Here is a 25,940-nt window from a genome sequence, read left to right on the forward strand (position 1 = left end):
ACACAAAAGAATAATGACTCACATTTATACTTTAGGATAAATCCCTTGGATGTTCAAAGGTTTGCAAGAGGCATCTGTGGAAAGCACTCCTTCACCCACAGAAGCAATTCATTTTGGGAGTGGAGTGTTGCCACTGTTTAACCCAATAGAACCTTCAAGAAGAGATTCAAGGCAGGAATTACAGAGTTTCCCGACCTGGCATTAATTGTGGTGCTGTGTCTCCACATTGCTACTCTTTAGACAAGTGCCTTGTAAACAGAGATACCACCAGCAAAGCCATGGCTCTCACCACATTACACACAGGCCCTTCTAAGGGGTGTCCTGGACCTGAAGCTGTGCAGGTGGTGATGAAGTTGGAAAAAACTCCTCACTAAATCAGTGCCACCTCCTGCACAGCTGGGAAGCAGCTGCCAAAGCTTTACCAACAGCCAGAGTGCTCCCTAAAGCAAACACCCTGTAACTGGCTGCATGCTGCACCAGAGCACTTCACCTGCAGCCTGCAGGGTGAGGAGACCCAGGGGTGGGAGGAGTTGGGGGGCTTACACTCACCTGCTGGAAGGGGTTGGGGTACCCAGCACTGCAGGTCATGTAATAGCGGAGAGTCTCTGTGAAAACACAAGAGGAGAAAGTCAGGCCAGGTACATCACCCCAGCTTTGCAGTACGGGTCTGCTCCACTTAAAGTTAGATGGAACACAGATGTCACCCTGATTTTCTAAGACCTTGCTAAGCCTTCTGATGTTTGCATTCTTGTAACGAACTTTCTCACACACAGTTCTGTAAACAACTTATGTTTTGCATTCTTTCATGGAGGAGGAGAGAATTGATGGACTCTTAGTCTGTCCAGTGTCATTGGAGAGGTGGCACTGTCACCCTCCAATCCACTGTCACTTTTGGAAAACTATAAATGTTAGAGTCAGAAAATAAAGGTCCCTCTTTTTTTATTCACCTGGAGAGCAGCAGGGTCCGTGTCGTCTTTTCGTGTCGTATTACGACACACAGAGAAAGTTTTATCCACAAGTTGGCACTATCCATCACATAAACCTAAGACAAGACATCAGTCTAGGGCAAGTTCAACTCCAGTACAGTGGAGACATACTCATACACTCCAGATAAAACTGTTACTGTGCTCTGCTAACAACATCATTTGTTTCCAGGCTTGAAGACACAGCTGTGTTCCCCTTCATTCAAACCAGCCTGGCGCCCTCATGAGCCCTGTACAACACTACATCAGCTGCCAGCACACACAAATGACAAACAGCAGGCTTTCCCCTGCCATCCTCAATAATGTTATCAAGGAAGGAAGCTCTGAAAGACTTGATCATCCAAATACCTTTAGATTATTCCTCAAACATTCACAGTTCCTCTTCAGATGAATATGAGCATGCCAGCTCAGCAAAATCAAGGGTGATGTTGGCATGGTAAAGACTACAAAAGCCCTAAAACACACAAACCCTCTGCATTCCTCCCTCCACCAGCATCTTTTCCTCCGTTCTTTTTAATCTTCTGTCTGTGCCTTCAGTACTGCATATTCTAGGCTGCACAGCTATTCTGATGAGTCCCAACTCAGAAATCAGTAAAAGGCACAACCAGAAGCAAGCAGAGCTGTGAAGGAAGCAGACCTGCCTGTATCCTGACTCTGCCATGCTTGCCATAAATATTGCATGCACCTTTGGGCAAGGGAGCCCGCTGGAGAGCGAGTGCTACAGCACAGCCTGTCAGCCCCTGCGTGCTGGCAATGCAACCTGACAGCTGTTATTTATAATTCATCAGCCTGCTCTGGGGCAGCTCCTGCCAGCTGCTGCTCCATCCCTCCCACCGACTCTTTCTCTGGGACAACTTACACCTCCCCAGCCAAGCCTCCAAAGAGCAATTAGCCAATTGTGGGCAGACAGGAGGGCAGCAAGAGCTGCTTTGTGCCTCACTTTGGGCACACCACAGAAGAGACTGTCCACAAGCACTGAGCCAAGGAAAGGACTGCTCCTCCCTGGTTCATAAATCACACACAAAGGCTGTGTGAAAATGGATTAAAACACACCTGCACCCAGAAAACAGCAACAGCAACCCACAGCATCACACGTGGTGACCCAAAGGAGCTGTGATCTTGTCACCTATTTATTTTAAACCAACAAACCACTACAAGTTTCTCCTGAGCTCCCACAGTGGTATCAAGTTTACATTGCCTTTTTAAGTGCAGTAAGTTGCATGACATACTGCTAATGCAGAGCTCTAGAAATGTTTCTTGAGGGCCTTCTGGATCGTCCCTGGTGGGCAGATTAGAGATGAGAGCTCCTGATATCATAGTTTGCAGCTTGTAAGCTCAGGATAAAGATTGCTGGCTACAAGTGAAGCAAAAAGCAGTACAGTGAAATAAATGCTCGCCTTGCTTCACCCTGGAAGGCAGGATCAGCAAGGATTCACTGTGGTAGCACTGGCTTTGCTGCTGACAAGTGTGACACTCTACATAAAACGTGCTTCCCAAAATGGCACAGCCATCAGGAGCAGCTTTGCCCTGCACTGAACCCGAGCTGTGGTGCTTTAAATCTATGGCAGTGAAGCTGCCTTCAGGTGATCCTGCACTGCAAAGCCTGGAAATTAAGAGGACCATGTCCCCTGCCTCCACGCCAACAGGAAAAGAGGAAGGAGCAGGAGGCACCTTCACCTGTTTGAAACCTGGTGGAGGCTATCCTGTACATCACCAAACCTCATATTTCTGACCAGAAAGCAGCTACACTAATCCATCCTCTGCACTTTGCTAACAGCTCCAGGCAATTTCTTTCTATAATTATCTTTCTGGTGCATTTTCCTCTCAAGGAAAATTCCTAAAGGTTGATCTGAGTTTTGAAGCTGGCCTTTAGGCAATCTAGTTCACAGCAGAAGGGTTAGGCAGGGTCACATCTGCAGCTGCCCATGCCTGCTGTAGCTAGCAGCAATCCTCCTGACTCACTCCTGGTGCACAGACATTATGGGAGCAGAAGGCAAGGAAGGGAACTACCTAAAATGCTTTATTTTTGCAAAATCTGTTTTTCCTAGAAAGGAAAGAAGAGCTTCCTACTAAAGACAGCTTCAGCTGCTAGAACAACTTACTGCTTCTGCAACCATGGAGACCTACTACTCACTTCAAAGCCAAGCCAAAATGCAAAAATGGTATTATGAATCTGCCAAAAGGCAGTGAAGTCTGGAGAGAGCAATGAGAAAAAAAGATCCTAGCTCCAAAAAAAATCCTCACACCTAGAGCAGCTTTTCCCAGCTCTTCTTCATCTCTAATTGAACATTCTCTTAGCAGTGCTCATTTTACCCATGCACACAGATGAGGCTGTCTCTGAGGGTTCAATCATCAGAAAAAGCACCTCTGGTGTCAAAGGAAGGCAGCTCTTCTGGCTGGAGTTCCTTGCCCAGGTAAGGAACCAGGAGTTTTGTTTCCCCAAGGCACCAGTTTGCAAGCAAAGGGAGGTGTCTGCATAATATTTCATTTCCCTGATACATCCTATTCTCATATTGGTAAAAGTAAAGAGCTTGTAACTGTCCTACTCAAAGCTTTCTGCTCATCAAAAGTCCAACAACAGCAGGCAGGAAAACAGCTCAATGCCAACAGCAGCTCAGCAGGACTCTCAAGAGCCCTTCTTCGGGCAAACTCCTTCTTGCAGTGTACTCTGGGCTCAGGCAATGACTCTGCAGAGCCCACTGCCCCAGCTGAGGCTTTGTCCTGATCTCACTTCTAGAGAGGAGACAGAGGTGCTGATGGTGTCAGTCCTTGGGCTGATTCAGCTCTGGATTTCTGAGATTGCACCAGTGGGAGCTCAGTTAGGAGGCTGGGCACAACAAGGACCCTTCCTGCTCATATCTGAGCAGCTCAGCCTCAGCATCCAGCCTGGCCAGCTCGGCTGGACCCAGCTAAAAGGCTCCATTATCCATCCCCTGAGGTTCACAGCTCCCTCAGATGAAGGGAGTGCCTGTTCAGCAAGCAGATTTCTGGGAAGAGAATCTGGAGAAAGCTCTTCCTGTTGTTTAGACAGATTGGGCCTTTTTATTTAATTTTATGCAACAAGTCATCTGATAATAACATAATATCAGTGAAAAAGAATGGGACTAGAAGATGGCCACCTGCTTTGAAAATAAACATCTTGGCTGCACCAAGTCTTTTTACTAGCAGCAGGAGTTGATTATACAGGCACTGTTCAATTCCATTGGCTTTATCTCAGTTAATGAATACAGGGTGAGTTGGGCACATACATCAGCCTCTTCTGCAAAATTATTTAAGTATTTGCTTCTCCCAAAAACCTGCATTAAAGTTCTTTGCCTCCCTTTTCTCCCCCCATTATTTTTAATACAGAACATTTTATCTGCAGAACAAGAACATCTCTTCTCTAGCTAAAAACATGACAGTAATAATGCACCTAATCAGATTATTCTCAGCTCCATTAATTCCACTTAGATTTGAAAACAGCAATTAATACATAAACAAGAATATTAACATACTAGTTGCCCAGTATTCAACGGAGTTATTTTTCTGTGAAAACTACAACCACCACCAGCAAAAACACATTGCCAATATTGATGACTCAGTCCCAGTCTGAATGTCAGAGCATGGAGAACCTTAAATACATTGTATGTAACAACAGCAACTAAAAGTAGTGATTTAAGAGAAAAATTGACCCAGCACTACCAAACTTCTTAGAATTACTGGTTGGTTCTTATATCCCTAAAATGAGATGGCAGCACCCAGCCCTGGCCAGAAGCAGATACCTCAGCAAGACTCTTCAGCTGAAGTGGTTCTCACAGCAAATGTGATTCCTACATCTGTGATAACTCCCCATGGATTCTCCTTCCATGACCTACCTGAGCCCCTCCAGCCACCCACACTCTCTTTTAGTGTGTCCATACCTCTTTTAGTGTGTCTAAGCTGCTGTTAAAGCTGGAGATCATCATCCAAAAAGCAGAGACAGCAACCCAGAGAGCACAAAGCACCAGAACCAGGGGCTTTCAAACAGGGCCTCTTCCTCTGAGAGGACAGCATTGCTGTCCAGCTGCCTGTCCCTGTCTCCTGGAGCTCCTCACTCTCCTACATATGGCTCAGCTGACCACAAAGCAGCTGCTACAATTTGCAGCCAAGGGATACTAACACTTATTCCAGACTTTTAAAGAGGTTTTATTGGGATTAAAGTGTAATTGCCACACTGCAGTCCTCATGTCATTGTTTTTCTTCCTGCTCAGATGCACAGGAATATCTCAACATTGGGGACCAAGAGCTATTTCCACAACTTCCTGATCATAAACTATGACACAGCAGTGAAAACCCACATGGGAAGACAGAAGACTCAATCATCTCCCAGCCAGCTGCCTGGTGCAATGGCAGGCTCAGAACCTGGACTTCTGAGATTTCCTTCTGGAGAAAGGAAAAGGTGGTCACCAATGCTCCAGGGTGCCTGGCAGCAGGAGCTGATGATGCCCTTTGAAGGCTGACCTAGAACAGAGGCTAGATGGAGTTAAAGAATAAAGTAGGGATTTATTAAAAGGTCTCAATGGATCCACCTTGGGCAGCACAAGAGCCCAGCCAGGGCTACATCCATGGTGAACCCAAAATGGTCATGAAATGGACTCCTGGTCATGGGGGTCTCTCACTTTTATAAGTTCTGGTCCATTTGCATACTGGAGTCAATTGTCCAATTATAGCTTTAGGTTATGAAGTCCCATCCTTCTTGTTTTTCTCTCTTCAGCTCACGTTGTTTATGCTCCTGGGTCTGAGACTTGGATCATTTGTCCTTGGTCCCCAGCTAGAGAAGGAATTGTTTTGTCTCCCTGCTCTGTGCAGAGAGCTCACCATCCCCTAATCTGAAGCCCAGACCCCCACACTACAGCAGCATAGAATCTGAAAAACATAAAAGCAAAAACCTGAGTCCTCACTGACACACTCAGCACCCATGGAGGGGCCACCCTTCCAACCCAGGCCTGTGGCAGCACCTGCTCCTCCTGCTCTTCCCCATTTCCCTCAGACCCATAAATCAGAGCCATTCACTGTTATTTATGGAGTTTAACAACTGTTCCATGGTGGTGCTGCAGGAGCAGAGCCTGTTTTCCCTGGGGGAGCCAACTGCCCCTGCTGGGGAATGCAGGAGGAGGGATGGAATGTCAGCCCTGCATGGCCTGTGAGCCTCCCAATGAGCATTGATCCTGATCAATGGAAAACCCCAGGAGCCCAGCAGACAAGGACAGCTGAAATGGACAAGCAGCACAAAGGGGCCTTTCTTTGCTTTTCCAGGGTCAATCTGATTGTTACCCAACACGCTCCAGAGCCAATCTGGGTTACCAAATTATCACAGCACACAGCTGGCAGGAGCATCTCATATTTCCCCTTGGCCTCACTGAGCCACTTGCCTCCTTGAAGAGCCAGGAAACCAGCTAGGCACCTGAAGCCACATCCTTGTCACTTTCACAGCCAAAAGAGGATTTTCATCTTGTGCTAAACACTCATTCTCTTCCCTCACTACATTTCTTTGTGGCCAAGAGAGCGGCCTGGCTCTATCCTTCCCACAAAATCAATAAACAAGGCACTCCAAAAATAAGATGTAGGGTTGCAAGATCAACCTGTACATATTCTTTTATACTACATTCTGCCTCCAGACATTTATGTTTTTTACAGTTTCCAATCCCTGCATCCTCAGCCATAGCTACATACCTAATTTCCTACTAGTTGCACATTGAGAGACAGCATTTGGCTAAGCTGCACACACAGCAAAAGTTCTCTGGTTCCACCAAATAAGAACCAGAAAAAACACAAGTCACTCCTTTTACAAATCAGTGTCTTTGCCTATTTGTGTTTTACCATACACAGAACTACATAAAGGAACTATTGGGGGAGAGAAGGCAGGGGAAAAAAGTTAACTTTGTAAACTAAGCAGCAAAATCAGTCCTAAAAATACTTTTTCTTTTCAGCACTTATTGTATCTCTGCTGGCAGACACCCAATCACCTTTTTGTTAAGCCATGGTTCTGAATGCCATCTTTGCCCCACTGAGGTTCAAATTGGAGGCACCTCTCACCTCACCAACCACTTCAGTCTAAATTAGGAGCAACAAGCCTCAAATACATCAGTGCTTCAGCTGAAAGCCACTGAGGTGCAGGCACATGCTTTAAGTGGAACAGGATACACAAAGAAGTCAAAATACTGCATTTATAATGGAAAGGGAAATTCAAACTTCTCTGTGGCTCTTCCCATTCACTTACCCTTCAAAGAGGCTACTATTTACAGCCACCATTAAGAGAAAAAAAATATACATAAACTGTTGATAACAGATATAAAAATAGGTATGCCAGATTCAGGAATACAGACCCAAGAGCAAGTTTTAAAAATGTCAATTCAAACTGCATACTCCTACTGCCACAGTTCTGTCACTTGGAGAGGGGAACAAGCCTCAAGAGTGCTACATTTAAACAAAATAATCCAATAATCTGGAGACTTCTGTTATTCCATTTTATCAGTTATTTCCACCTAAAGGTGAAGGCAGGAGAAAGGTTCTGAAGGTGGTTCTGATGCATACATGCACAGTTCTGACCAGAATGCTGTTTTTCCAGAGCCCCACAAATTTAGTTTCCCACTGTAGGCCAGCTGGTCTGTTTCAAACACAGCCTAAAATTCTCAGTCACTGCCACGCTCCTGTGTGACAGCTGGAGCTGCAGAACCCACGCCAGAGGCAGCCCCAGCACTCACCAGCACTGAGCACTGCATTCTCTTCAACCACTTTGGAGACATAAGCATCAGGGTTGATACAGAAGTCACTGGAGCCCTGGATAGATGGAAGACAAAAGGCAAGAGGAATATCAAAGCACACCAGCACCAAAGAGCAGTTGAGCCAGGTTAACATCAGGGAACTTTCTGTTCCAGGGGTGTCTCAGATGCTGAGGTCTCTCATCACCATCCTCAGCAGCACTGCTTTACACAGCCACTGCAGTGCTGGACTCTGAGCTACCACACCATGGAGAAGGAGCAGCTCTGCACTTCTCCTAGATGGAAATTTCTAGGCCAGTTACTTAGGTCAGGAGATGCTGTAAAATAGGCACAGCACAACATCAATCTGGCGTCTGCTAAACCTGCAGCAAAGGGTGAATGGGATTTGGATGTCAGCCACTTACCACAGCAACAGCCAGCTCCAGGCCCAGGGATCCCCAGCTGACAATCAGGGCAAACACCCCAAGCAAGCACACCCTGTGGGAGACAGACAGATGGCAGATGGAGCAGCTCTGATTTCAAGCAGTTCCTTTCACAAGATGTATTATTTGGAGTCCAAAGCAAGTAATTGCTTTTCCAAACCCAAGAAATTATCAACCACTCACTGTCTGTTCAGATAAACAATCCTATTTTAGATGTCATGGACAGCAGCAACCAGAGGAGTTCATATCCAGCTGCTGGTTACTGCATTACCTGCCCTGGAGCTGCAGGAGAAGGGAGAAGTAGGGAAGCAAAGTATTTCCCTGCTTCTAGCAGGCAAACCAAAGGCACAAAGACACAGAGGTGGCTGTAGGGGAAGCAGGTTGGCAGGAGGTTGACTACAGTCCCATCGCTTTCACTGTTCCCATTCTAGACTTCATTTTCCAGGCCCAAAGATACCCAAAGAAAAATATGCTAAATAAAGAAAACCCCACAAAACCATACTGATGCAGAACTGGAGAAATCTCTCCTGTGTCTACAATAAGTGAGGTTGTTGGGTGTAAGCTCTACATGACTACAGATGGTGGGAGGGAACACAGCCCCTGTTAGGACACCATGGTTCCAAGCTGGTGCACCTGAACAGCACCCAAGCATCCCACACAGCTCCAGGAGAGAAAGTCACCTGCAGGCAAACAGCTTGGAACTGCAGTTCAGGTGCCTCCCACTGCCATGGGAGTCCATCTCTGCACAGATTTAAAGTTCTGTTCTGACAGCTGGACCTCATTACTGACAGAAATCGTGGGACGTGTCTGCTGTCAAGCAGACACAAGGCAGAGGGAGGGCAGAGCAGTGCTCTCAGTGACATTCAGGAGCACACACTCACGGAAAAGGCTTTTGCACTTTCCAGCCAGCAGATTAGCTCTTCACCCTTGCTGTCAGTATGAGTGGTAGAGATATTTAGGCTATAATGCTCCTCAACTCCCTCAGGTACAGGGCTGCAGACTAATAAGCAGTTTCATTTTATCTGTTTCTATCTTCAAAGTAAAGAGACACTGGCTTGCTCTCTTAGGGACGCTTTTTCCCCTCAAGCTTTGAAACATAAGTAGATCCCTTCCCACTCACACCCTGAACAATACAAAAACCTGTTCATAACCAAGACATTCTTTATTCAAACCTAGTACAACCATCTCTGTGAGGAAGGGACATCTTTTTTCTGCTGCATTTGTCTCACTGAATACTAGAGCTTTAAAAGAGTAAACCTATGGGTCTCCATTGAAAAAAAAACAAAACAACCCTATCCCTCAGCTTACTAACTTATTTTAATTCCCAATAATCCCTATTCTGTGAATGGATCTATGCGTCATCTTGTAGAAGTAAGGGAGTTTCACCAGACTGACATCTGCGCTGCACTCTGAAATGAGACACTAAAGACTTTGTTATGCCTTTTCCAAATGGATGCAAAAATTATCAGCCATGGATCAGCAAGGTTCTGTGGGTTTATGACATAAGGACAACACAGCTTGGTGCCTCCAGCTGAGCATGTTAATCAATAAGACACATTTGTTGTTTTACTTTAAATGAAGATGACTGGGTCAGTAACTGATTGCTTGGCCAAAAGATCTAAAACTGGCATTTCACCATCTTGCCTGGCTGTGATACACTTGTTTCTTTATGCCATGTGCTCCCTTCAGGGAATGCCTTAATATGAACTTCTGGCTAATGGGGAATGAGATTCTAATTTAAGCCCTGGGTCTGCCATCTGTGCATACACTTGGACTTCTGTCTGTATAACCTGGCAGGTATGAAATCATCTGGTAAATAATAAAGCTGGATACACATTCCAATTATTAATGGCACCACCACAAACCAGGAGAAACCCTTGGCCATGTCAGTAATCAAACTGTCACTGTGTTTATGACACCAGGCTCTTTGCCAAATATGCCAAGCTACAAGATAAGGAGAGGAAGAGTTTTTTCCTGTAATGGGGCATTTTCATAAACAGACATGCATCAACATTGCAGTACCATGGCAACAAGACTCCTCATCACTGTGCAGACCATGGCTTGTTCTCAGTTTAATGTTCCCTCAGGTGTGACAGCCCCAGGTAAGAAGAGCAGATAGAGACACAGAAGGCAATGCTGCAGGTTGTGTAGCAATGCTTATCATCAATTAACAAATGCCTTCCCAGCTGCAGAGAATTAAGGGGAGATTTTTAAAGCCTGTAATTTTAAGGAAGGATGTTCACATTATTATCTCCCAGCAAATGGAGGCTTCCAAGGCCACCCAGTGGAAAGCAGACAGCCTGGATGAGTTCCTCACCTTCGATTTTATAGCTCAAGAACCTTCCTGTGAGCATCTCTTGTGTGGAGCCCTAACTATTTCCACACAGCTACACTCTACAATGTCTCTCTACTCAGAGGAAATGTGAGATGTTCAGTTTCAGATGTCCTTGATATCAGTTGACAACAGGTAGAGGTTCCCACTAGCAGGCACTGGCATTCAGCTGACTTTCCTTATGCCCTGTTCCCAGATCAAGACTTACCCCATAAGAATGGCCCTGGAGTTTCTAATGAGCCCAAAGAGCACCAGCAAACATATCAGGACATTGAAGAGGAGCAGGCCCAGGTATCCCAGCCACCTGCAGCAAACAAAAACACAGTCTGCAAAGGAAAACTGGTGTGTAAAAAGCACAGATCAAGAAGCTGTTGTGACTTCTGGGGAAAACACAGTCCTTCCCTTCCCCAAAACCACCTCCAAAGATTAATCTTCAGAGAGGTCTGGGTATTTGTGGGATTGGAAGTTGAGGCAGGTAAAAGCACTTACACAAAACACTCAGTGCCAACAGTTGTTGAGAAATGACACTGCTAGTGTTTCCTAGTGTGATGTTATATGCACTGGTCATCATCAGAGGAAGAAAAGGCACTGCAGCTTCTTCAACTTCCTAGATATTTGTCAGGAAATGCTTCAGTTATTTATTCCACATGTTTGGATAGAGATTTTCTTTTGTGGAATACAACTGATGCAATATCTTATTTAATATGTTTAATAAAAAGGAATGTTGGGCTGTGGAATTCACTTGCAGAACTAGTGCCATTTTCTACTCTATTTAATGTATTCTTTATGCACTTATTAGGACAGAGAAGAAGCTATATCTGGGGCTGTTTTTTTTTTCCAGTGCTAGAACACAAACTACAGATTTTAATAAAGGTACTTAAGGAAAAAAAGCTGTGCATTTTGATTTAAACTGAATGCAGTCCTGCTCTAAGAAACAAATCAGCTCTGTGGGCCAAGAGCACCTGCAGCAATAAACAGAGCTTTTGGCTCAGCCACCCAGAACATGCACATAATTTTTGCAGAACAGGCCAAAGCAGATGTTACAACCACTACACTACAGCATGCTACACACCTGTACCAGTCATAGAGGTCAATCTGAATTGCCAGCTCCTCCAGAGACAGCTCGTCATTCTTCCAGAAGGGGATCTCAGTTGTTTGCCTGACTAGATTATCCAAGAGACTTTGCAGTTTCTGGACAATTTGCAGGTAGTCTGTCTGCTTCTTGAACATCTCCTCCAGGACGAGCAAGTTTGGTTCCACTGTTTGGTTCAGGGCCACTGCAGTGTCCAGTACCTTCAGTATGGGAAAGAAAAAGGGGGATAAACAAATAAAAAAAAATAATTACAGTACAGGAAGCCAAGGAAGTAAAAGGGAATTCATTCTTCCTAGCAAGTCATGGACAGCTTCCAGCTTACCAGTCCTCTTGTCTTAAGAGGTTCAGAATGCTTACCCCTCAAAAGCAACTTAAAAGCATCTGTAAGGGAGATTGTTTGCAATAATGGCACCTCAGCTGAGCCTTAACACATGCACACATTTTACACCGGGGCTGCAGTATGATACCATGAGATTAGAGGTAGCACAGGAGCAACCAATGGTACTCAAATGCTACATTTTGCTGAGATTTGTCTGCTTTGGCCTGCCTCCTCTTCTGGGTGTGGAAGAGAGAGCTGATCACAAGCTGTTTTTAAGCCTAGCAAAGAGAAGACTTGACTTCACAAGCTGCGTTCGCTTTGTTATTTTTAGACGAGCGGAAGAAATCACCCCGCCACTAATGGAAATTTTAGCACAATCTCCGAGCCCAGATAGGAAGAGAAAACAGGAAGAGACTCAGGCACAGCCAGATTCAGGAGGAGAGGTGCTGAGTGAGGCCGCAGGTTGCCACAGGCCCGTTTTTGGGGCGCTCACCCGGTCCTGCACGCCGGCCACGGTGCGGTTGGCGTGGCGCAGCGAGTACGTCAGCCGGTGGATGCCGTCGCTGGTCTCCCCATTCCCGTAGAAGCCCACAGCAATTCCAGCACTGCAGAGGAAGAAAAGCACCAAAGGGCAGAGGTAAAGCTAAAAGGCAAGTGGGTAACACAGGGCTGAGGGCTGCAGAGCTCTGGGGAGTCACATCAGCGCTTCCCACCAAAAGGGAAGGCGCTCCCTCCCAAAGGGAGCTGGGGTCGTGCTGCTGCTCAGTTTGCACCTGTGAGCAGTCACAGCCAGCAGCTCCCCATACAGCACCCACCAGGCCAAGAGCAGAACACAACAGCATGTTTCATTCATGGCAAAATAATAAAAATCTGTTAAAGAACTGTTTGGGAGCTCAGAACCAGAAATCCAGGCAGTGGCTCTTGCGAGAGCTGCCACTGCTGTGCTAGATGCCTTCTCTGGACATGGAATTTTGTTACATTTTTTTAAAGCAGGACACAAAGAGCTTGCTTTGACTGTTTGCCCATGGTGGTGGTTCCTCCAGATACATTTTCCATGCCCTCTTCTCTACCCTGTGAAATATCTACGAACATTATCTTGATTTATCTTCCCATTAGAAACATTTGTGTCACACTGATTTAGAGTACTGGGAAGGGAGGCATAATAACTTACTGGGACAAAAGGCTTATTTATTTTTAAAGCAAGCAAATTTCAAGCTTGCAGACACAATTCAACTCCAGCTGCTTAGCAAATTACCACCTATCAGCTGATTTTCTATAATTGTCCACACATATCAGTCTGCCCCAATTATGAAGTAAACCATATTAGCCTAAGCCTCACTTAAAGGAGGAAGATCCTGTAAATGAGTTGCAACCAGAGGATTATCTCATGCAAGTCAGCAATACCTCTTCTATGAAGAGATCACTGCAGGAACTCACAGTTCCTCCAAGCCCATATTTCCTAATAATAGAGGAGGAAAGAACTTGTGAAGGGATCACACAACTAAACTCGGGGCAAACAAACCTTACCAAGACACAGTTTTTCTGTTCCCATGTTATATTTAGCTTGAGAGCACCCAGGACCTTTTCCAGGAAGGTTCTCAAGACACCAAGGTTGTGTTTGTGGCAGTGCAGAGGAAGGAGGTGGTGATGATCCTGTTGTAAATCTAAACTTATTCTGGAAGAAACATTTAGTTCCTTCACAACACCTTTGTGTACTGTTCCTGCTCTTGCTCCTCTGCTGCAGGAAGACACATCCATTCCTCCTGTCCTGGGTTCTGCTTCAAAAGAGTGAGCAGAACAATGCAGTTCACCTGGTCACATTTCTCCTCATACGTGACAAGAAATAGAAGCAAAGATCATGATCTGGAAGCAGATCCACTAGGAAAATCTGTGTCAGCTCGTGCTTTTTCCAGCAATTGAATCTCCATAAATTATAGAAAGCTTGGCCCATAAAAACCAAGGAGTCTTCTAAGGACAAGAGCCTTCATAAACAGAAAGAGAGGCAGCAGCTATGGAACTAAATATTTAGCATTAATAGAAGAAATGGGCCTCTTTCTTCAGGAACACCATTCCTCAAACATTTTCCTAATGCAAATTATGCTGATAAGTGAAGAGAGAAAAGCCCTCTGCATTCCTCTGGTTGCAGCTATTATCAGAGCTTGATAACACATGCCTGGGGTGCACGGGGGTGGAAGGGATAAAAAAGACACACTCCCCCCTCCCCCTGAAGCAGAGAGATTACAGATGCCGAGCTATGCCCAGGATAAGGCAACTCAGCACCCCATCACAGAAATTACAAAACCATGGCTTGGATTTCTCCTTGTCTTATCAAAGCAAAGAAATTCACGCAGACCCTTTCAGCCTCCTGAGCTGCAGAAAACCTTAACAGTTGTTTCTGCCATAGGCACCAAATAAATTCCAGAACATTCTGGACATTGAATAGGCAGATCTGACCCCTTTAATTAGCGAGCAATTTCTATTCAGCCCGTTTACAGCTACTAGAAGCCTATTCTTTCAGCAAAGACTTGGTGAGTGCCCAAAATCTGCTGCTTGGCTCTCAGTATTCCCAGCACAGCAGCACAGTTTTGGTGGGAAAGACTCAGAAACAGCACTCTGAAACAGCAGCAGACGCCTTCTCCTTGGGGAGGCTGCTCAGACCAGCCAGTTTACTCACAGGTACCAGCTAGGAAGTGCTGGCAATACAAACAAGTGACTTTAAACTCGTTGCCCTGTTGGAGGCAGATCTACCCTGGCAGTTTTCCACAGGCTTCCCATCCTGCCCAGTAAAAACCACAGCTCCCACTGGCCTGGCCCTCCAGGCACAGCCACTGCTCCTGAGAGAAAACCCTACAGCGCAACAAGTGGGATAAAAGCCATTTAATCCAAGTAATAAACTCCTCTAGACATGAGACTCACACATGCACTGCAAATTACACATGAAGTGTTAATTATTCCATTCCTGCCCCGCAAAAGCCAGCTCTGCATTCCCACCCTGAGCTGGCAAGGACCACTTACACAGCCAGTCCTTCCCCCAGGAGCAAACCATGCAGTTTGGTGGCTTTTCCCCTTCCTGTCAGGGTGGAGAGGGAAGGAACCCATCCCACAAACCCGGGCTGGGGGCAGCTGTGCCTGAGGAGGGGGCAGAGCTGAAGGGCAGCCAGGGGGGAACTGCTGCTGCTGAGCTTTGTTTGCATTTGGCTTCATCTAAATCCAATAGCTGTTTCAAATCCCTGCCCACACACACCGATATGAGTTGCTATTGTTTAAAGCAGATTTAAGGATTTCCACTAGTTTTTAACTACCTTTTATGTGATTAAAGGGAAATAGAGGGGCTCCTTCTACTTAAGAGCATTCCTTTAAAATAAAAATAGATCAACTCATCTTGACCCAACAGCATAAGTCCTTGAGGTCATGATAAATCACAAGGCTTCTTGCACGAACCCCAGAAGGCACAGTGGCCTAAGACACAGCAGATCCATCTCCCAGCACAGGAGGACAAAATCATCACCCAATGGACGTATTTCTGTCCCACAGCCTGGATGCAAGGACAGCATTCCTGAATGCTGACACAGCTCTTCTCTGCCCTGGCACCCTCTGGAAGATACTCCAACACATTTTCACTGCTTCCACAGAAAAGTCATGTCTATTTCCACCAGTCTTGCATCTGTTGCACTCCCCTTTGAGTGCACACACCCATCTCTCCTTCCCAGTCCATACTGTCCTCCCAAATCCATACTGTCCCATCCTCAGTTCCTCCTCCCAAACCCACCTTGGTCAGTCTCCTGTCACTTTCACTACCACCATCTCTCCTCTGCTTTCCCTCTCACCCATATTTTTGACTAGAATCTTTAAAAATCAGCCTATCACAGTCTTACAGGCCACCTAGAAAGCTGGTCCTGCTATTCCAACACTGCACTTAAAAAGCCACTTGGCTACTCAATAGTTTTGGGAAGTTTTAAGAAACCCACTTATTTAAGTCAAGAAAACACTACACTTGGAGCTTAAAGCTGTCACCACCAGTGCACACCCACAGACACACTCTGGGGACACAGAACTCCACAAGCTCTCCCAAGAGTTGTACTAGTGAGGTGGAAGAGGTGCACACCAGGATTTCTTTTCCTACAGATACAACAGTGGGATCTAAACTCCTGCAGGCTGTACACACACTTCAGTATCACTTTTCAGCAAGACTCCAGAAATTCAAGTCTGGAGAGCAGCTTTCCCATTGTTTGTGTGCAAGAATCTGCACTTTGGACACCTAGGTGAAGAACCAGAAAAGAAGGGGAAGTGTAATTGTGTAATTCTGAATTTGCTTGCAATGTGACCTGCAAAAAAAAAAAAAAATGTTCTCTGCATTTACACACGATGAACATCAGAGCATTAATCTGACACAGAGAGGATCTCCGTGCTTTGTGGTGATGAGATCCTCCTGCTGTAATACCCACACACACACACACTGTGAGCCTCTGGGTACCCAGGCAGCAGTCTGCAAAGATGAGCACTAGCCATTCACATCACATCCTTAGAAATGAATAATCTAACTACACCAAGTCATCTTTAATTACAGGAACTTCATAAGAAGAGCCCTTTTTAGACTCCAGGTTCTCACGAGGAATGTTAATTTGTCTGCCTAATTACCACCTTGCACTTTCACACCAGGGGAAAGTGCTATTACTGGCACTCAATAAAACAAGTTTTTACCATTTATTTGCACCCATTTCTTTCTGATGCCCTCTCCACAAAGCTTTCTCCCCACCTTTGGAGCTGAGGCCCCTTCTGGGAGAATTAGGGTCACCTAACCGGTGGGTGAGGTGGTTTACAGGACAACTCCCCACACACAGAAACCAATCAAAATTGGCAAGGACTAGAACTGAAGCATTAATGGAAAAATCTAGGCTAAGCATTCCTGCAGCTTTGTGGCTAGAGCAACTGGGAAGGCTCAATAGAGACATTTTGTTGGAGAGCTCCTGTTCCCCAGTTCTCTGCTGGCTCAGCATTCTGCCTGCTGCGAGTCCTTAGGAAACAGCCAAGCACACAGCAGCACTCCCAGCACAAGCAGCCCCCTGGCACTGAGGGAACCCAGAGAATCATGTTCTAGGCATGTTCTAGCTGGACTTCACCAGAGTTGACAGTTTTCAGCTAGGAAGACAACAGTCCCCTTCCAAGTACTCAGACAGAGCAAACCTGCTGCTGGTTGGAACCTCTCGCTGCTTCAGCACCCAACCAGAGCCACAGAACTGCTCCCAGGGCAGGCAGAGGGTCAGAACTGCCTCCCAGAGGGTCAGAACAGCCCCATAGCCCATCAGGACAGCTGGTCTGGCTCTTTTGCTGTGTGTGACACACAGCTGGGATAGGACAGGATCTATCCCCTGGGCTAGTCTTTCATCAGTGCTAGCAGGAAGTCCCAGGTGGATCCCAACAGCTGGAGTGGGATTGTTGGGAGCTGTATCTGCATTCCCAGGCTCAGACTGAGCACAGAGCACCAACAGACACTGCTTTGAGGGCACTGTGGCATCCAGCTGCTGCAGAGAGGCAGAGAACCAACCTCAGCCCTGCAGGAGAGCAGCAGCACCTTCCTCACCATGGTGGTACCAACCTGCTCTTGCTCAAGCATGCTGATCTCAGAGAGGAAATTAAGCAACTAATTTTAAAAGTCAAGAAAAATGATCATCCAATATCACTGTAGGTTCAGATAGAACCTTGTGTTATGAACCTTAGTTTCATGGTTCTGCATTTAATACTTGCAGAAACAAATTGTACACCAAGGATGAGAACAAGTGGTTCAGACTTTGAGGAAGCCTAAGCAGCTTCCCAGCTTGTGGATTTGACAGAGTCACATCAAGTTTACCAGAATTTATATGCTGCCCCTCCAGTGTTAAATTATCTCACACATGCTCTGGAGAAGTGCAGAATACCTCCTTCTCACCCTTTCCACAATCAAAAACAAACACATCTACCACAGGGCAGCAGCTGCCTGGGTCACATTTGCTGCATAACAAAAGCTAACAAGGGCCTGTAGCAGCAGCACAACTATAAATAGCATCAGCAGAGCTTCTGTAAGAAAGGGTTAGGACCACAGCTCTCTCAGTGGATTGGAATGGATGCAGCTGAAGCTCCTAAGATCACAAAAATAAAGGTGAATAAGGCTGAGATTTCTTCTTTACAAATTGTTCTGTGGTTTGCCTTTCCACCCCAGGCACCTACTGGCAAGCAGCAAAGCACGGAAGAGCTCCTTGCAGACACAGCAATCCTGGCTGGTACACAAGGTCTCCTCCTCAGCCCTCAGCCCCTGCTTCTGCAGGCAAATCCACCCCCAGCTGCTAAACTCACCACAGAATGTCTGCTCTGCACTGCTTGTTCCAACACTCCAAGGCTTTGCTGCTCCCTGAAGCGAGTGCCTCGAGAGAGCAAACACAAAAATCCACAGTCTGGCTCCTGAGCAGCTGAGCCTGGCCTTCAAGGAACCCCTCACCTGTAGAGGGATCACACAGCACACCCACCACCTATCAGCAGGCTAGTGCCAAAACAGAACCACAAGGCACTGCCAAATGCAATCATCTCATTGCTCCCTCCTCTCTGACTAGGGGACAGCTCCCAGACCTGCCAGACCCACAGAGGGGCAGCTGAGACCACCTGGAGTCTTGGGCAAGAACAGATGATGCTTGGAATTGGAAAGAAAAGCAAATTGGAAAGCATTTGATACAGGGCACACATCCAGAGGGTTCAATCTGCCCAAGCCAAAACAAGATCAGAGGCTCCTTCCTTCCATATCTGCAAGCACGTCCCTGCTTTCAGATGCCCCATCGTCCACTTTCTAGGAAATAATCTCCTTTTAAATTCTCCTGCACCCATTCTCCACTAAGTACTGATTTTTTTTCTTGGTTTTCAGCAATCCTTCTTTCCACCTCACCTCCAAAAGCTTCTATTGCTCAGTCATAACACAAGCCACTGCTGACCCTGGCACCATTACTAACAGCCCCTGGAGACGGCACGTTACTGCAGATAACAAAATGCAGCAGTGTCTTACACAAGCTACAAAATCCGAGCATTCCCTCCAATCCTTCCAAACCCAAAAGAATCAGCTGTGACTCTTTCTTCCCAATCTACTCTCCCACACATAGTGATTCTTTCTGGACACCAGGTTCTGAGAAATCTGCGTTTAGACCTGATAAATATTTCAGCTGTATCCATCCTGTTTAAGTGATAAGCTCCCAAGGACGCAGGGTCCTTGATTTATTACTTGAGAAGTATCAAAGAGCAGGACATTAGCTATTCCTTTTCACATTGCTCAAACCACCAGGCAGCTCTGCAAGCAGTAGAAAGGAAGGAAATATATTACAGACATTTAAAAACATACATACATCAAATGAGAGAAAGAGGGATTATTGCCAATATTCACCAAGTAGAGGCAGAGCATTTTGATGCCTTGTGAAGGCTGACCTAGAACAGAGGCTAGATGGAGTTAAAGAATAGAGTAGGGATTATTAAAAGGCCTCAGTAGATACACCTTGGGCAGCACAAGAGCCCAGCCAGGGCTACACCCAAGATGAACCCAAAATGGTCACAAAATCAATGACCGGTCATGGGGTCTCTCACTTCAATAAATTCTGGTCAATTAGCATATTGGAGTTAATTGTCCAACTATAGCTTTAGGTTATGAAGTCCCATCCTTCTTGTTTTTCTCTCTTCAGCCCACACTGTTCATGCTCCTGGGCCTGAAATTTGGATCATTTGTCCTTGGTGCCCAGCTAGAGAAGGAATTGTTTTGTCTCCCTGCTCTGTGCAGAGAGCTCACCATCCCCTCATGTGAAGCCCAGACCCGCACGCTACAGCAGCACAGAATCTGAAAAACATAAAAGCTAAACCCTGGGGCACCATTTGAAGAGTGAGGCTGTGGTTCAGGACACGAAGGACGGGGATGGCCGTACCTGCAGACGAGGGTGGCGATGATGACGCACCAGGCCGTGCAGCAGCAGTCAGCATTGAGGTGCTCCTCGCTCTTGCGGTGGCGGCAGCACAGCCAGAAGGAGTAGAACAGGAGGAAGAGCAGGTCCAGAGCCAGGCAGGAGAGAGCAATGCCACCCAACAGCAGCAGGGCCTGCAGGAACAGACACGGGGGTCACACCTGGCCACGGCAGGGCAGGCCAGCCAGGGACATCCCTGTAGTGTTTGTAGGGATCCCCGTGGCAGGGAGAAATGATGAGGAGGACTCCATCTTATTAGAAGGCTAATTAATTACTTTTTTATACTATATTATTGTAATTATATTGAACTATGTTACGTTGCATCTAAACTGAATCTGCCAAGCACTCCACTGCACTCCACTGCACAGCATCTTGTGACTGTCACCCGACACACACACGCTCGGCCCTGATAGGCCAAGGAAACAAAACACCATCACTTTGGGTAAATAATCTCCATACTTCATTCTGCTTTTGCACAAACACAGGCACGGCAAATGAGATAAGAACTGTTTTGATCATTCTCTGAACCTCAGAGAATCCCAGAAATACTCTTGGGAAGATTGCCTTGCTTTTCTCTTTGAGGAGAAATGTGGCGACACATCCCTACCAAGGCATACCTTGCCAACAAGTCATTTTGTGTGCTTGGCACATTTTTAAAATATAAAGAGGTGACTTTTTGTCTCACTTGCTCACCCTCTGTCCATCCCACTCAACAAAACCACGTTCTGTACCTCAGCAGTAAATAGCTGAGCCATTTTGTCTGTCCCAGTCTGCAAACAGCTTAAGTTAATCAGAGGGTTTCCTCTTTACTACTGATCACAGGTCAGCAGATTTAGAGAACAAAAATAATAAAAAAAAAAAATAGTGCAGCCAGCTGCCTCTATCTGTACAGTTTTTTAATCTTCATGAATAAATATGCAGGCTTATTCATTAGAAATCCAAGTGCATGAGTGGGTTTGAAAGGGGGTGGAATTTATTATACATGCATGAGATTGATTTTTAAAAAAATTAATCTCCATGCAATGCTTCTGTTCAAGGTAGACCTAGAATAAATGCTGAACCCCTCCATATACCGTCCACATATATAGGTACAACAAACGTGGATGCTACAGACACACTAGAAGCAGTCACAAGTTGAGTTAGTGGGAATTGTACCTATTTCTAGTCATGTTCCTGGGAAGAAAGGGAAGTTGTAAGTGTTTAACTCCCCTCTGATTTATTTTTATTTGAAAAATCCTGCCTAAAATCCAAAAATGCAAACCAATTCTGTTAAATAAAACAAAATTTGAAAATAAATCCATTCCAACACCATATCCAGCCACATTTTCCCACCTGCGTGAATCAAGCAAAAGAATGCAATTTTACCCATAAGGTTTTTTTGGTAAATCCTTGTTAGTGGTGACAAAATCCACCTCACTAGAAATTATTTAAATTTCTGGAGAGAGTCCAAGTCACTTGCTGCTGCCCCAGTACTGGGAATTCAGACACAGATCTGTATCAGCTAACCTAGAACAAAGGCTTGGGTTTTCAAACCAGTATCTCTTTTCCTCCCCATGCAAAAATTCCTTAAAGAACATTTATATGCTTCCTCCTGATTGAAACAATAACTTCCTCCTGATCAAAAGGACTATGACAAAGAATGCTGAGATTAAAGATCTTTCACAACTGGTGGCTGTTTCTAACGGGGTCTGGTAGGAACTTGTAGGCTTTTCTTTCCCCTCTTTCCCCTGCTCTGCCCCACAGGTACTCCCTGCTGAGCGATTATCCTGGCAAACAAGCCACACAAGGTCCTTCCCAGCCAAGAAACATCAGCCACACTTAAGGAGGTGCACACCAGCTAAACCCAAGTGCTGCACCACGGATACCCCACGTAGCCCCTCGCTCTTGGCTTTCCCAGCCTTCCAAACCCTCCCAAAGCCCACCCAGGGGAGCGCCCTGGCATGGGGGGAGCTCCCAGGTGCTGCTTTCCCAAACCAAGGAACAGAAACTCAGCCCCGTTGTGCAAAGGGAGCTCTGGGCTCTCTCCCAGCCAGGAGTGGGGGTGGGTGGAAGGGAACAAGCCCAGTCCCCCTTTCCCATGCTTTCTCCAGATGGTGGGAGCTCTGCTGGAGCTCCCGAGCAGAAAGGGGCCTCTGAGAGGGGAGCTGCGCTCCGAGCCCCGCGCTCCCCCACTTCTGAAGCCTTGCCACGAACGAGCACTCCATGCTAATTTAACTAACACACTTGGCATACCAAAGCTCCTCAGGGGTATTCTTTATTTTTTAAACATGTCAGGCTGCTGTAAGGCAAAGCTTTTCCTGCCCCGCTCGCCTGCCTTTCTTTCTTCACACCCTCTACCCTCCTGCACATGCTAAAAGGCATTAGCGCTGGGAAGACAAACTCAGCTGAAAACATCCTCCCAGCAAGCCTTCTATCAGCAAAAAATCCACACTGCAGCTCCAGATGTAGGGGAACCGCCCCCCTTGAAAGGAAATAAAAGGAAATACTTTTTAAAAAATCTTAAAGAAAGGAAAAATGGGTATTGGACTGCCAACTAGCAAGCAACCTGAAGTCCTTGCTTTGAAGGGACACTTAATACATGCTTTAAATTTGCATCTGGCCAAAAGGACTTGGCTGGCCACTATACCACAATCTGCATTCAATTTTCCAGAGAATATTTGTTTTCCATTAATGGATATGTGCCATGACAAGTGAAATCATCCAGCAGAGCAGTTATTAATCTTTCTGACTGATGAGTCAGTTTAGGACCCAGGAACTGGCAGGCAGCGAAAGCCTGGTCACAACCAAAGATATTCCTCTGCCTGCTTGTCAGGATTAAATGACAGTATTTAAAAAGGGGGGGGGCTGAGGCTGGATAAACCCTCAGACACTCTATCCTGCACCAGTAAATCTGGGACTCGGTTATCCAAGGCCACATTATCCCAAGTAAATGTAAAATTATGCACTGGGCCTTTTGCCACAAAAGAGCATCAATTTGTCTTCGAACATTTGCTGAGCTATCAGAACCTTTATAGCAAATGATGCATGAACTGCCCTTACAGGAAAATGGAGACAACTTGGAGGAACAGCATTTTACCACTGCACTGACACTAATGGCAGAAGTGGAGACAGAGCAGCCCCTGAAAATGAGAGTAAATCCAAGTCGTACCCCCAGACTGGCAGGAGACGAAGCTACAGTGTTAAAGAGGCACTTTCAAAATAAAAGCTGCACACAGGGAAGTAACCAGAGGAGCACTGCTGGCTTGGAGAGGCACCAGGGAGCCTGAAAGCCCTCGGTGTTGGGCAGGGATGGAGCTGCAATGTTAAAGCCTCCCCAGCTCCAGTGTGGCTGCCAGGATTTGTGGTTCTTACCACCTGCATGGGAGTATGAAGCCAAAAAAAAGGGCAGAAAGCATCTAGAGCCTCACGGAGAGAAAGGGGAAACACAAAGCTCAGCAAAAACACCCTCCACAAAGCTACCCAGGGGCTGGTCAGCTCTTCCATGGGGTATGGTGCTGGTATCATTCCTAAGGACTTAGATGCAGATCAACCTTCAGTTTGATCAATCCCTGCTCTCCAAGACCCTGCCTCATGCTACTGGGGATCAAATAAACCAGTATACAGCCTTGTCTGCTAGATGAAAATCCCCCATATGAAACAGCCACTTTCAGCTTGCAAATTCCAAAGGGTGATCCACACTGTTATCCAAATATATCTATGGACTGAGGTCCTGCAAGGCTAACTTTAGCTGCTGAAACTGCACTTTAGGGAGGTATATTTCATCCCATCCAACAGTTGAAGTCACAAAGAAAGGAGATCTACACAAGAACACAAGAAAAGGGATGTACAAGATGCATTTATTTCCTCATAAAGGGGGAAAGCCTAAATAAAGCCACAAGGCACCACAGTGCAGGAGGTGAACGCTGAGTTGCATTCATGTTAAATGTCAAGGTTTACCACTGCATTAAATGTTGTTTGCTCATCACCTGACTTTACAGAGAAGTGTTGGCTTAGTGACTCTTCTTTACATGACCATGTGAAGAAGAATCTCCTCTGCCATGGAGACTATTTGGCACAAAATGTCCTGGCAGTAGAATAGGTTTATGAAGTTAATTCTGAATACACAAGGGCTCAAAACAATCCAGGTGTTTATCAGGTACAAGTTTTACCAATCTCAATTTATCCAACTTCCAATTACCACACTCTTTAAACCTTAACTGCAGTAACAGCAGCATGGAACAGTGAGAAGCTCTTCACATGGAATAGATGATTGCTATTTTACTGCCAGCTGGAAAGTCTACCAAAACTCCTAAAGAAACTTGAGAGCAAAGCTGAAGCCTTCAGGTGGTTCCTGAGAAGCACTGCAGTTTCATTTTTAATTTTCCATCAATTATTTTAAAGGTATTTTATCTTAAAACTTCATAATTTCAGCCTACAAAAAAAAAATTAAAAAAAAAAAAGAGGGAGCTTTAGAGCACCTCAATAACACAGCTGTCTTAATCACTGCCAGACTGAGAATGGTTTACCTTAAAGTCAGCTTTTGCCAAAAGAAAGCTTTCCATTGAATCTGCAGCTAGTATTCTTTCTGTATTTCCATGCAGTGACTTGAGATAGTGATAATAAAGCAGAGAAAAGAGGTTAAAGGAGTGTGGGAAGAGAAAAATGTTCACCCAGAAGAACAAATGAAGCAACCTGGGCTGCTGCCAAAGGAGCACTCATCTCTATTTATTCCATGAAGGACGGAAGTCATCTTAGCAAGAAAAGAAACTGCTGTGGGATAGTGTCATGCCTACACTACTTCCTACACCACTTTTTTTTCCCCCTTCCAGACTCCAGGACATCTCTCTAAAAAGCTTATGTACTCACAGACAAGCAGTTATGTTCTACCAAGCTAACTTGGTTTTTAAACTTTTTTTTTTTTTTTTTTTTAATGCTGGCAACACGAGGAGCACCCTGACCTCCTCACCAACTTGTTCTGAACACGCTGCGTGTCCAGAGACTTGCTTTTCAGTGCTTAAAAAAATGCTGTACGAGGTGTTTGTTGAGGTGCTTGAGTGTGTGGGGACGTCACTCATGCCACAGCCCCTCCAGAAGGGTGGGGAACACAGCCAGCCACAGACTGGCCAGGGGAAGGTGGGGGAGGATGTGGAAAGCACTGCTGATGTCAGCACTAAAGCATCCCTCTCTCCTCGCAGGGACAAGGCCTTCCCAGGCCAATGGCTGCACTCAGCAATGTGCAGCAGCAAAGCTGGGCAGGAAATGTGCTCGGGAAGGGGCTTTTCCCACGGTACTGAGATGAATTCTCTTCCATGAGGGATCCCTCTGCAACAGGGAAGAGCACCATGGAAACAGAACAGGTTCCACTGTCTCATCCCCTTCTACAGACATCTCCCACAGAAAGCACACTGGTAAGAGTGCAGATTACACATAGATTTAGGGCAAGTCCACACTGGAGCAAGCAATATAGGCCACCACTTTGCCTTTAGCTTTTTTTGGCTATTGGCTTTCCTTTCTGGAAAGCAGGAAATGCCAAGGATTGTCTCATGCTTTTTTTTCTGTTTTTTTTTTTTTTTTTAACACCTTAAGACAATATAGCAGACACATCGGAATAAAAACAGATCTGCAGCTGAAACCTGTGTTAGCACAACTCCATCACTCAATTCCATTTACCAAGCTGGTTGAATGAGCAGGCCAGTTTCCCCAACACTGCAAAGTTCTCTACATAGGCATGGGCATTATATAGTTAATTGGTATTGGAGCTGTGAACTAAAGCCACTTTAATTACAAATGAGTGTTCACACAGGGTTTAATGTAGTTTAAATAGAATGGCCTTAATTCAGTGTAGTTTAGTTCACTTTAGTGCATTTAAAGTGGTTTAACTAATCTGTTTTGAATTTATTCCTCCAGTTAATTCAGATTAATTTCTCAAGTGTAAGCAACAACTAAGAACAAGGCTAGGTTGATTAAAGATTCATCATCATTTCCTCCACACTAACATTGTGACCCCTTATTTCATAATTAAAGACTTTCAGCTCTGCCCTTATATTTGGTCCAATTCACAGAAGCCAGCAGTGTAGAGGCCAAAAAGACACAGCTTGCTGATCCTTG

General features: G+C 45.7%; 1 protein-coding gene across 3 annotated transcripts in view; it reads right to left on the minus strand.

Moving 5' to 3' along the window:
* Positions 1 to 25,940, minus strand: part of TTYH3 (tweety family member 3) — a 76,170-nt gene that overhangs the window by 18,100 nt on the left and 32,130 nt on the right. For all 3 annotated transcript variants that reach the window (XM_038150830.1, XM_038150828.1, XM_038150829.1), the window contains exons 2-8: positions 19,818 to 19,987; positions 12,383 to 12,494; positions 11,550 to 11,770; positions 10,686 to 10,781; positions 8,128 to 8,200; positions 7,706 to 7,781; positions 550 to 605 (exon numbers count right to left, since the gene is read on the minus strand). In XM_038150830.1, the coding sequence (XP_038006758.1) occupies positions 550 to 605; positions 7,706 to 7,781; positions 8,128 to 8,200; positions 10,686 to 10,781; positions 11,550 to 11,770; positions 12,383 to 12,494; positions 19,818 to 19,987 (804 nt within the window). The remainder of the gene's footprint in view (positions 1 to 549; positions 606 to 7,705; positions 7,782 to 8,127; positions 8,201 to 10,685; positions 10,782 to 11,549; positions 11,771 to 12,382; positions 12,495 to 19,817; positions 19,988 to 25,940) is intronic.

This window comes from Motacilla alba, chromosome 14 (genome assembly GCF_015832195.1).
Source record: "Motacilla alba alba isolate MOTALB_02 chromosome 14, Motacilla_alba_V1.0_pri, whole genome shotgun sequence".
Classification (NCBI taxonomy): Eukaryota; Metazoa; Chordata; class Aves; order Passeriformes; family Motacillidae; genus Motacilla; species Motacilla alba.